This window comes from Solanum verrucosum, unplaced genomic scaffold, assembly GCF_900185275.1.
Source record: "Solanum verrucosum unplaced genomic scaffold, falcon-dt-bn FXZP01000098.1, whole genome shotgun sequence".
NCBI classification, from domain to species: Eukaryota; Viridiplantae; Streptophyta; class Magnoliopsida; order Solanales; family Solanaceae; genus Solanum; species Solanum verrucosum.
The window spans coordinates 258,141-271,604 of NW_026020320.1; the positions used below are offsets into that span (position 1 = coordinate 258,141).

The 13,464-nt window shown below is 38.0% G+C and overlaps 1 protein-coding gene across 8 annotated transcripts in view; it reads left to right on the forward strand.

Annotated features, from left to right (window-relative positions):
- Window positions 1-13,464, forward strand: part of LOC125835363 (helicase protein MOM1-like) — a 58,803-nt gene that overhangs the window by 34,682 nt on the left and 10,657 nt on the right. For 7 of the 8 annotated variants that reach the window (XM_049514480.1, XM_049514482.1, XM_049514484.1 and 4 more), the window contains 2 exons: window positions 5,681-6,602; window positions 6,710-6,888. In XM_049514480.1, the coding sequence (XP_049370437.1) occupies window positions 5,681-6,602; window positions 6,710-6,888 (1,101 nt within the window). The remainder of the gene's footprint in view (window positions 1-5,680; window positions 6,603-6,709; window positions 6,889-13,464) is intronic. The other variant, XM_049514483.1, reaches the window with a different exon arrangement.

The following is a 13,464-nucleotide window of genomic DNA, read 5'->3' on the forward strand; positions in this document are numbered from 1 at the left end:
CTTTCCTAGTAATGCCTTTGAATTGGGTAATCCAATAAAAGCGGATTCTTCTTCCGTCTCTCGTCATCCAGAGGAAGAATCACTATCTATCTATTCATATACACTAGTTACGGTAGCCCGTGCTAGCACGGGCCCACCATATGTTATTTCTTTATTTCAATTTATATGACATTAATAGAATTTTAAGAGTCAAACAAATTTTTTGTATGTCCTTTAAATATTTTTTTTTGAAAATGGCAACGTCATGGGTTGTACTCAAACCTTATATACAAATGCACTCTAGACACTCCTACTCTATTTCTATATTGAGTCTAAAACATCAACTATAGAGGCAGTGTCATTTGAGTATAATTGATTACACCAAAAACATAACAACAAAATGCAGTTTAGTTTAACATCCTGCACACTATTTTCTATGCCTTCAAAACATCTGGAATTCCTTTCTTTCCAGATTGCCCACCATATTGAAGCAGGGATAATTCTCCATCTAGTTCTGTCTTTTGCAAGGGCACCTGCCTCCTCCCAGCTGTACAAGGCCTCAGTAACTCCTTTAAATATTAAGTTGCTAATTATTGTGATTTATAATACTTTATGTAATTTTCAATAATATATGTTACTCTCTTTGTCCCAATATATGTGACATTGATAGAATTTCGAAAGCCAAGCAAATTTTGTGTATGTCTTTCAGATTTTGAAGTTATTTAATTATAAAGAGTTATAGTACATTTTATGTCATTTTCAAGTAATATATGTTACTTTTTCTATCCCAATCTATGTGACATGGGTAGAATTTTGAAAGTCAATCAAATTTTTTATATGTCCTTTAAATTTTGAAGTTGTTAATTATTGTGATTTGTAGTACTGTTTATGTTATTTTTAATAATATATGTTATTTCCTCTATCCCAATTTATGTGGCACTAATAGATTTTGAGCTTCAACCAATTTTTTTAGATGTCTTTATAATATTTTAGGTTTAATTACCTCTTTCTGATTTTTGAAGATCCATTAATATGCTTTCTTCATAATTATTGGTAGAGCTACCTTTCAGTGTTGATGGTTTAGCAACATACCCTTAAAAGAACAGACCAACGAAAGCTTCCTCTTATTGCTCGTTATGTGTATTATTAAGTAAACAGTACTCTAATTAATTCTACTAGAGATCCACTAATTGAGTGCTGAGAGAAATTAATGTGAGAAAAGTATTGAAAGAAAGATTTAATCCTAGTATATGTCAGTCACCAAAGCAGCCATGTGGTAATAAGAAATACAACTAAGCTAAATTTAAGTGGGCCCCATGTTTTAAGAAAGTTGTACGAATTATTTGTATTTTTAAGGGACAAATTAGTCCAATAGATACAAAAAGTTGAAACGCAGCCACACTACTCCTTTAACTAACCAATTGAATTACTTCTTTCATGTGAAATTACAAAATAGCCTCTTAGGACTTTTCTGTCAATTCCCATAAACGGGAAGCCCCTCACATTCACTCTTATTAATAGTAGTAATATCAACAAATGTGGTTCCAGGGCTCAGTCGTTTGCCAAGCTTTTATTTTATATCAAGTGGCCCCAAATAGTAATGTCTTTAAGGGTAAAACTGGGATGCTAATTTTTAATAGTTTCTAGATAGAAAAAAGTGTCATTCTTTTTGTGACCGGCTAAGAGGAAAGTTTGTCACATAAAATGGGGCAAATGGAGTAGTATTTATAGTAGAATAATAAAGCTAGAAAAGTTTTACATAATAATGTAAAATTGCTCTAATATTTCCTAATTACTATCTTTTAATGTGTCATCGTCTGACTAAACTAATGTGTTGTATGTGTCAGGAGTAACTTAAATGTTATTGTTTTGTCTAACATTGAACAAATTGAGTTTCACTTGGCTAGAGTATCTATGGAAGTTGTGCATACTCATAATTTCTGCTCCTTACAGTCTCTCTTAAGGTTTAGTCGTCTAAAAATAGTATCAACTACAAATATAATTGTGTTTCTGACATTTGCATTTGGCACTTCGAATATTTAAGGATTGTTTGAACTATCAAATTCAAAATATGACAGGCACTTCTAACATGAAATATTCTCGAAATTGTAAACTCAATTGACTTTTAAAAGTTTTCACTATGTTATCATCATTGCTGGATTGTTGAAAGCAATTTAAAGCATTTTAAGATCAGTACCATGAAAAGCAACTTGTTGCCAGAAAACTGGGTGTCTCCCTCCTCTGGAAAATGCTGTCACATAACTCAAGGTAGGGAAATATCACTGTCTAGTTTCTAGGTGCACATTCTGGGAGCACTGAGGGCTCTCCGGTGTACCTGCACAGGCAAGATATCAGATGGGGGAAAATAGAATGTACTTTGCGGTGGGGTTTGATTCTTATGACATCACTAGACTTAACTCAAGGTCGCAAGTTTGGTTCGATTGGGTGGAGCACAGCCGTAATCTGATGCACAGAACTACATTCAACAGAAAAACCATGGGGTAGATATGCTAGTCTTACTGGAAGCTTCAAGGATAATGAAGCACAGACAAGAAGATGTAAAATAAAAGAGGAGCATGCTCTATTTTTCTACTCAAGTAAAAACAAGTTTGCCAGATTATAAGCATTGTAGCTGTACAAGGTGACAACAAATCTGTCATTATCCCAGAAGTTACTTTTAATGTTGGTTGGAGGGACATCACATTTAAGATTAGTAGGTTCATAAAAGAAGACTCAGATCCAAAAATTCCATATTCTAAAACTATCATAACCAGTTAATGGAGAACCAGTAAATGGAAGTCGAAGGAGTCAACCTTATTACAGTGACCAATGTTATCAAAAGCAAAAAGCGCAAAATAGCTCTAAGGTCTGTTAGGGCTTTAAGCGCAAAATAGCTCTAAGGTCCGTTAGGGCTTTAAGCGCAATGGGGCTAAATAAAACATGGGCTTTAATGAAAAGAGGCAAAGGCCAAAAGAATACAAATATATATGTTTAGTGAAAGACCAAGACTAATAATAGTAAGCATTAATGACAAATATATGAGCAAAAAAATTCAATTTTTGATAAAGTGAAATATCAATTATTAATTGTCACCTTTTTAGAAGAGGCTCATTCGCAAGGAAAAGTATGCCATAGAACCTTGAAGATAATACTGAAGCTCATATTAAGCCAGGCGAAGCACTCAACATGTTTTAAGTCTTGCTTCAGGGCTTAAGCATGCCTTTGACGACATTGCTAGTGACAACAAAATTATTGTACTGGAGTGCACACAACTGCTGAGAATGGAGTGTTAGGAAGATGTTTGTTTGGCCATTTTGACAAAGAGATGAAAGAAAAACCAACACTATCAAATATGAGAAGATGGATGGACGTATCAACATGAAAGAATACTTTTTGGGTGAACATTTATGAAATGGCGGATGATAAATTCTTATTTGAGTTTCCAACAAAATACATGGTGAAGCATGTGCTCCAAAAGGGAATGGAGTTGGATAAATTAAAGATTCCATTGGAATAGTGGACTGCGGTAGTTGGATGTTTTACAATTAGATGAGGTAGAGAGTGGACATGGGTCAGAGCCATGATATTTCCCCTTCATCTATGGACAAATAGGATCTTCAAAGCAATCAGAGTGCAGTGTGGAGGTGGCTAGAAACAAAGGGGGAAGCATCTATGAAAAACCACCTTAAATGGGCAAGATTGAAGGTTAAAGGAGATGAAAGAAGTGTCCAAAAAAAGCTGAAGATTGAGGATAAATGTTTAATCTTTATTATATCATTTTGGAGTGAAACATCGACCATGGTGATTGCTTGTGAAGAGAAGATCCTTTTGGAGTACTCTCAGGTTTTAGAGATGCACAATGAAGCTCTTAGATTGGACAACTGTTTTAAAGAGTGAGGAGGTCACGTAGGACCCGTAGACTCCAACACACATGTCGGCGTATTATCCGGAGAGGAAAAATAGTGACAATTTTTCTCCTGAATTTGTTGCTATATTGCACAACAATGGCTCTGATATCATGTTAGAAATAATGGGGAATTTTTTAATTGAATTGTGTATCTGCACTATTACACTGAGCCTTTTTATAGACACTATATTACAATTCTTTTCCACATACGATGGCATATACAAATCCTTTTCCTATTCTAACAACTATCTTAAAGCAGTTTTAGGAGAGATATGATTAGTGATGAGGATATCTGAGACAAGATGAGAGTGAATTTAGTGGAGGACAAGATGTTGGAAGTGAGGTTGAGATGGTTTGGGCATGCGATGAGGAGATGCACGGATGCTCCAGTGGGATGGTTCATAAAAGGTAGAGGTAGACCGAGGAAGTTTTGGGGAGAGGTGATTAGATTGGGCATGGTGCAGTTTTAGCTTACTGAGGCCTTGACCTTAGATAGGAGGTTGTGGAAGACCGGATTATGATAGAAGGTTATTAGGTAGGAGTGCATTGTCCTGTTGTTTGTCCATACTAGTAGTCATATTATTACTCTTGTAGTTTTTTGTGCTTTGGTTTCTATTATTATGTGCTGTTTCTTGTACTTCTACTATCGTAGAATTTTGTTGTAATACTATTCTGTAACTATCTACTGCTTTTGTCACTATCTTTTCTTTCTTGTACTTTCACTACTATTTATTGTTTTTTCTTGAGGCGAGAGTCTATCGTAAACAACCTCTCTACCTTTGAGGTAGGGTATGGTTTGCGTACACTCTATCCTCCCTAAACCCACTTTGTGGGATTACACCGGGTTTGTTGTTGTACCTTAAGCAGTTGTAGGGTTGCTGCCTGGACTTGTCTTTAGATGCTAAAGTATTATTAATAACTTACTAAAATTACCTATGGAAAAAAAATGTAGACTGTCCTCCTTTGTGCAATTTCATGAATCATCAAGTTGTTTCTCCTATAAATTTGTCTGCTAGATTCTTTTGAATCTTTTTATGATTAATTCTATCTTTAATGACCTTCTTACTAGCCTATAAGCTTAGACATGCCATCTGAAAATCTCTCTGGCCTAAATAAGAACAAGTCCACTTTGTTTAGGATGTCCTACATTGATTGGGAGAATTGGATTGTTGTTTCATTTATGATTTTGGGAATCTTTTGACCCAGTTCTTCAGGCGTATGCTGTGTTAGAGTGTCCCTCATTAGTTGAGGGGATGCGGCGTTGTTTCTGTATGTGGTCTTGGTCAATTCTCACCTCATGTGTTAGCTTTTTAGGTTGTGTAAACCTAAAGTTTATATTCTTATCATACTTGAACAGGCATGTCAGTGGGCATCCATCCCATGTGTACCGTCAAGCATAGTGGTTGCTTTATTGCACTAGTGACTTTTTTTGTGTTTTTTTTTTTGGGGGGGGGGGGGGGGGATGGTGTTTAGGCCAGTTGGCTGCACCTCTAGTCCTCTACTTCCCACCAACTCAAGTATGGCATAACTGTGTCCGCCAAAGGTTAGGTAGATGGGAAGAAGTGGAACAGTACGTAATATATGTGTCACACACACCGACAAACATACATCAGGACACCAGCATCCTCTCTCTCTCTCTCTCTATATATATATATATATATATATATACATATATACACTGATAGACGTACACAAGGACGCATCATTATGATGTCTGAAGTTCTGTGAAAGTTTTTTGTCACTTTCTCTTCAATTTCTTCACCTGATTGTCAAAATCCTCCTCCTTGAATGCAGTCTATTGTTGGCTCTGGCTCGGGGGCATCTATTGGTGATATTCTGGATGATTTTCTGCGTCAAAGGTTTGGTGAAGATTCTTATGAAAGAGTTGAGACAGGTGTTGTTATGTCCAAGAAACAAGCTTCACTTCACAGGTTTAACAAGGAAAGTGCGCGCTTTGTTCTTTTACTAGAGAACCGTGTTTGCAATCCGAGCATTAAACTACCGTCAGTTGATAGTGTTATTATATATGACAGTGAGACAAATCCTGCAAATGATTTGAGACAACTCCAGAAGTTATACATAGATTCACAGTCTAAATATATCAGTGTTTTCCGACTGTATTCATGTTTCACTGTAGAAGAAAGAGCCCTTGTCCTTGCTAAACAGGACCTGAATCATGATAGTAACTTGCATAGCATAAGTCGGAGCCCCAATAACACCCTTATGTGGGGAGCCTCAAATTTGTTCAGTAGATTGGATGAGTACCACTCTGGAGGCATTCCAACCTCAATTTCAAATAACTCATCAGGGCAGTTGCTTTTAAATGACGTTATTAGTGAGTTTTCTGCAATAGTTTCTACAAGCTCTGACAACAAGGACATATGCCATTCCATTATTTCAAAAGTTCAAATGAGCACGGGAACTTACAGTGCTAATATCCCGCTGCTTGGTGAGAAAAAAATGGAGTTGAAAATCGGAGTAGAACCTCAAGTTTTTTGGAGAGGGCTGTTGGAAGGAAGAAATCCGGAGTGGAGAAATTTAAGCAGAGCAACCCCAAGGAACAGAAAGAGAGTTCAATACTTTGATGAATCACCAGATCCACCTAATGGTGATGATGAAGCAGGAAAGAAACGCAGGAAGGTTGTAAATCATAGTGTGGATTCAATCCCCAGTCACCCCTCACCTGGAAGAGGTGAAGTTGCAGCCTCCAAAGGAGGTATCCCTTCAATAAGCTATTTTCAATACATTTCCTGTTAGAGTTTGTCGTCTCATTTGTATAAATATGTTGAGAAATATCAGCTGCTAATTCTTAGTTGGATCCAGGTGCTCATGAAAATGATGATATTGGTGGGGAGCATGTTTCTAGGTCTCCATCTCATCTGTTGCACGAGGCAAAACCTGTCAGGCCAGAAGAAGGGAGAATACTGTACAATGAGCAGAAAAGCCTTCATGTCCATCTGAAAGCTGAGTTTGCAAAACTGTTTGAAGTGCTAAAACTTTCGGTATCCATTTCCTGCCTGCCCTTTCTCAAAAGTTAGTTTTTTAAAGTTGTAGTTGTCTTTAGAGAGTATACAGGTGCTCTGATGAACAGTGAGGGTAAATTGGCAATCTTCGCTTGTCCAGATTAATCATAATGCGTGGGTTTTGGGAGGGCTTCTGAATCTATGAATCTGTTACGTTTAAAAGAAAAGTTCTTCATGTTAGGAAAATATACCTTTCATATTCATGGTGAAAGAGTTGTATGCATTTGTTGATAGCTTCTAGTGAATAAGTATGATATTAACCTGTCGAAGGTTTAATCTTTTTATGTATGAGTTCCTGGCCTTGTGATTACCCCTGAATTGGCATCTTTTCCTTTATTTAAACTCTCTTCAAGTGGATATATTATTCTGCAGTTTTTGGCACAACAGTAAGCACCACAACATCCTTCCTGCAGTACTTGTACATCCAAACCTGTCCAAGCTTGGGAAACCTAGTATGGTTAATAAGACCTCCATCCATCTGCCTTGGTGAGGGTGAACTGTGCTAGTCAATTCGCCAAAAAGCAGAGAGTCAATTCACATTGACAAATGGTATAGAGCATGTTTTTCTGGGATAGGGTGAATAAATTTCATTAAAATGGCAAGGAACCCAAGGTATACCCCCAAACATAGAAAACCTACAATAAGAGATGGTTTTCTATGAAAGACACCCAATTTTCTTTATTTTTTTTTTGATGACCGATACCCAATCTTCTATACAACAAGGAACCTCGTGGGTGCACCAAAAAGAAATAAGGGGTAAGAGACTACTTCTCAACTTTACAAAAGTCATCTCCACCTCAAAAGCTGTCCTATTTCTTTTTCTCCAAACAACCCACATCAGTGCAAGTGGGGCAACACTACAAGTCCTTCATCTTCTCCTTCTTCCGTATTTCAAGCTAAATATCAATCCTTTCACAATGCCTGGCATCACACAATAAATTCCAAACATAGGATTTCCCACCATAACCTCGAAAGCAACCCGACAATGAATCAGGACGTGGTCTACATTTCCTTACAGAGAAAACACCAACAAAATTTGCTTGCCAAATAAGAAACACACGTTCCTTGGTACCTCAGGGAACCGAATTAGGTGGAAAAGTAACCCCTTCCAAATTAGTAGCTTTTCATAAAAAGTCTTGACAGAGAAGATACCATTGTTGCCCTCCCCAACCTCCATATGTCATGGCTACCTTGTGGGACACTTTGTTTGTGAAGTAAATCATTCAAGCTTTGCAACTTTTGTCACCTCCTGCTCTTGAAAATTCCTCCTTAAAGCTCAGGTCCCAAGAAACTTCATCTTGTAGCTTTCAAACTCTTTGGACTGTGATTCCTTTTGGCAAGAAATTCTGAGTATATCTGGGAACGATACCTTTGCATATTGTCCCCACACCACCTATGCTCCCAGAAACATACCTTCCACCCATCCCTCTACCTTAAAAGACACATTGTCACTAAACTCCTCCAATCCCCTTAAAATATTCCTCCATAATCCACATCTATAGGGCATACTATGTTGTTCGGACTCTTCAAAAAGGTCCACGGGTGCGTGTGGGATTCTCCAAAAGTAGTGTATTTTTGAAGAATCCGACACGGGTGACGCTTTTAGTTCTCCAACCCCCTTCCAAGACCACATATTTTTCTGCTATGATCTCTCACCAAAAAAACATCTTCCTCATCCCAACTCACCGTAATCATTTCCCTAATAATGCTTTATTGAAACCTTCAAACTTGTAACTCCCAGTGTTCAGGAAAGCGAGCGCTTCATCGCTTAAAGCGATGAAGCGAAGCGATGCGAGCCTTATACGCTTCACATACTAGAATGAGTATGTGAGCGCTTCATCGCTTAAAGCGTGAAGCGGGGCCTTATCGCTTTTTTCCGCTTCACGCTTCCCTGAACACTGGTAACTCCTAATCCACCCCAATGCTTAGGGGTCATAACTGTTTCCCAGTGCACCAAATGGTATAGAACATGCATAGCATGAGAAATGGCGTCGTTCATTTGATTGTTCCATTTAGCATATATGTGTATGTTCTGGCTGTTAAATAGCTTTCATACCTTTGTTTTAGTAGCTTTAAGTTAAATAACACAGAATCAGGAATACATGAGCAGTATGCATATTGCATTTTCATCTTTGGAATTCTACACATAACGGGATAGTGTGCTGGTATAGCTCTTTCTTCTAACACTTGCAGCATCCATTTTTTTAAGCCATCCTTCAAAATAAGCCGGTAAACTAGTTCAGCTTCCCATTAACGGGGTAAAATTGTTTCTACAAAAATAATCAAGGGCACTAAGTTTGCTATTTGAACTTCTTGTATTGCTGCCTTTGTGATAAAGGATAACAACTTTTATGTCTGGGTTATTCCTCAAATTTGTGAATTGCGTAGATTTCCAGTACTTTAGCAATATTAAGGTTTTATTTTCCCGTTCTTCTATTATCTGAAGATTTTGTTGCTATGTTTTTTTTTTTTGGGAAATGGCAACTTTTTCATGTATATATCTGTGAAATTAGGTATTGGGCCTAACTCACACCCCAAAAGCTAGCTCAAAGGGAGGAGGATTGCCCAAGCCTTATAAGGAGTCCACCCATTTCATTGACCACCAATGTGAGACTTTTGTCATTCTTTAACAATATCCATAGATATACTACATCAAAGTGTAGTCCCCTTCCAAAAGTGTTACAATCTAGGAAACCTATTTGCACTTTTTGTTACAGATAGTCTAAAACATTAAAAATATCTTGTCTGTCCTAACACTTTTTGTTCACACCAAAGTAATACAAAGCTAGGCAATTCATCTTAAAATTCTATAAATTGCTCTGCTTGCCCTCAAAACATCTTTGGATTTCTTTCTTTCCACACTGTCCACCATATGGGACAATCTTCCATCTCTCCGCCTTTTCCTTAGCATTATGAACTCTAATCCAACACTTCAACACTCCTATATTTCTTGGTTTCACCCAAGTGATTTTCCTCAAAACACATGAATAATCTCCATAGCTGGTCTACACATTTACAGTGTAAAAAGAGATGATTTCTTTGTTTGTTCTTCACACAGATAACATCTGGAGCACAATTGGTACTTCCTCTTCTTCATGTTTTCCCATGTCGGTACTGCTTCTCTACTTCTCTGGTCAGCAACCAAGTGAAGCAGTTGACCTTATATAGAAATTTTAGTCCCCATATCATCTTTCAAGGCCACTGATCCATCCTATTGTTTGAAGTGGTGAGATTACCGTATGCTGAATTTACAGAGAAGACTCCTTTGTTGCATAACTTTCACATTGCAGTATCTTCTTCCCCAGGTAGATTGTTGAAAGGGGAGAGTGTTGTAGAGGGCACCTATCCTTTCCACCTCCTCGTCATTTAGATTTCTCCTGAGGTGAAGGTTCCATCCCTGGCATGTCCTCATTTTTGAAACAGAGGCATGTTGCTGAAAGCTTAGTAGGTGTAGATCAGGTAATAATTGCTTCAAAGGTCTCTGATCTATCCACTTGTCCTCCTAGAATGACGCTTGCAGTCCATTCCCCACCTTGAAATTTACTCTAGGCAGTAGTAATAGCCATAAGTTATACTGCAACCATAAGGGGTGGCACCATTTTGCTAATCCATTTATCCTCTATCTCATACTTTGCATTGATGGCCTCCTTTCACAACAATTTTTCTCATGTGACAAATTTCCATAGTCACATCGTCATTAGGCTTCTGTTTTGCATCTTTATAGTTTTGATCCCGACTTCCCCTTTCTTCTTGCTTTTTATAGCCTCTTCCCATTTGACCAAATGAAATTTTCTCGTCTTCATTTCCTTGCCAAAAAAAGTTTCTTCTTAGCATGTCGATTCTCTTGATCACATTGTCAGGGGCTGGGAAGACTGACATCATGTATGCAGGCATTACATCCAGAACACTGTTGACCATGGTCAATGTAAAGGAAAGGTACCGACTCCTCCAATTTGTTAACCTTTTCTCACACTTTTCTGTTACCCCATTTCGTATCCCCTTTAACTTGCTTTTGGCTCTCAAAGGCATTCCTAAGTAAATAGTAGGTAGTTCCCCTACTCTTCCACATGGAAGAGCTACCACATTGTCCATCGCTATCACTTCATTGATAGGGTATATGTAGCTCTTACCCCAATTGATTTAAAACCAGAGACAACTTTAAAAATAAGAAAATCACCCTAAGTATCAGCATCTGGTCAGTAGCTGCTCCACAAAAGACTTCGAGTATCATCTGCATACTGCAAATGATTTATCTCCAGGTTGTTTATGGTTCTGTTGTCCACCTGAAACCCCCTGGCCCAATCTTTTTCTTTGGTTGTCTGTATCAAGTTACTTGGACCTTTTTTCCATGGCTAGGATGAAAAGGGAAGGTGATACGGGATCTCCTTGTTCAGTCCCCTTTGAGAGGAGAAAAATTGACAGAGGTTCCTATTTATTAGGACTGAGAACTTCACTTTGCTAATGGATTATTTCACCCATCTTATCCACTTGGCGCCAAAGCCCATCCATTGCATTATATCATTATCAAAAAATCCAAGTTCAAGTGATCATAAGCATTTTGGATATCAAGCTAGCATAGAATCCATGTTGTTTGTTTATTTGTCTAGACTCCACACACTCATATGCTGCATCCATAATTTGCCTTCCTTTTATGATGGCCATTTGTTGTCCGTCTCTTCTTCAGTCGTTCTGCCAAAAGCTTTGCAATATGTCACGACCCAAAAACTCAAGTCATGATGACACCTACTAAATCCCACCCGTAGGTAAGCCACCTCTTGGCACGGAACTAATGATAATGGGCCTAGGATGTGGAAGAAATAGACAAAAGCATAATAAACTAGATTTGAGATAGAAAGAATGGAAATGAGACCATACTTATATATACAATCCTTGAACGAGGACAAAATACAAAGATCCATCCAAAACCTGATGGATGCTAGTGCAAAGCTACTACAAAAGACCAAGTACAGACTAGACATATACAAGAAATATACAGACTGTCATGAAATACAAAAGACTAGCCCAAAATGTACAAAAGGAGACGAGTCAACGACGAACTCCAATAAGCTCACCCTCAGTCTCCGAAATACCAACCTAAGCAACACGAGAACAACAGGGTCAACTAGAGCTCAAATTTGCATCAGGGAAAAAGATGTGGAGTGTAGTATGAGTACTAGAACAACGGATACTCAGTAGACATCATAAGTCGACCGAGTTCACGATTGCAATAGCATAATAATAGGCGAGTAACTAGCAGGGTAATAAGGCACAAGTAAAGGCATAGCTAGACATGACACAGTAAAGATATAACGAAAGCAATAAAGTAATCTAAAACCTAACTGGACCCATAATCCCAGAAGGCACATACAAGGCAATAATATACAATCATACAATCAATAACCCAATTGAATCCCCATAAGCCCGACAAGCACACATCCGAGCTACACTACAAGGCATCACTCAGAAATAACCATGAAGCTTTCTCGGAATCTGGCATCGGGGCAATACCATGTAACCTAGCATCTCTCAGAATCTTGCATCGGAGTAGCTAGTCCCTTGAACAATCTTACATCGGAAAGCCTTGATAGAACCTAGCATATCTTGGAACATTACATCAAAACTGCTTGTCCTTTTCCGGAACCTTACATCGGAAAGCCTTAGAAACAAAGTCAATTTCGGAATCTTACATCAGAACGACTACACAAAACCTAGCAGCTCTCGAAATCATACATCGGATCAGCTTACAGAATCTTGGAATATTCCGAAATCTGACACTGGAATCAGTGTTATCAAAGGCGAAAAGCGCAAAAAAGCTTTAAGGTCCGTAGGGGCTTTAAGCGCAAATCAAGCGTGGGTTTTAACGAAAAAAGATGCAAAGGGAGAAAAGAAAACAAATATATATGTTTAGTCCAAGACTAATAATTATAAACATGAATGACAAATATATGACCAAAAAAATTTGATTTTTTTTTTTATGATAAAGTGAAATATCAATTATTTAGTGTCACTTCTTCATAAGAGGCTCATTAGCAAGGAAGCGTTTGCCTTAGAACCTTGATGACGACACTAAAGCGCACATAAAGCGAGGCGAAGCGCTCAACACATTTTGAGCCTCACTTTAGGGCTTAAGCGCACATTTGATAACACTGACTGGAATATCATTACCGCTATTTAGCTCCGTCCTAGAATCTCACTTCGGGTCAACAGTCAGATATATCACTAAAAGGAGTAGGGTTTGGAACGAGTCTAGGTAGTCATCACCATTGGAATTGCTTAGTTCTCCCATCCCTTGATCCCCAGTTCCTCAAATCTGTTGTGAGTTTGTCTTGCATGTATCTCAATATTAACTATGTCAAAAACTTGGGCTACAACATTCTTCTGCTATGTTTTTTAGGCCCAAGGTTTCATTCCTCATAAGTTGGCCTGCTACAACAAATAAAGGTCCTTTCCCTTTCCTGTTCGCCTCACGTACCTCCAATTTAAAAATTCGCTAGCTGTTTAAGTTCCCACGTGGTGGACTGTCTGATCCACAGAGTTTATCACTAAGGGATCGTT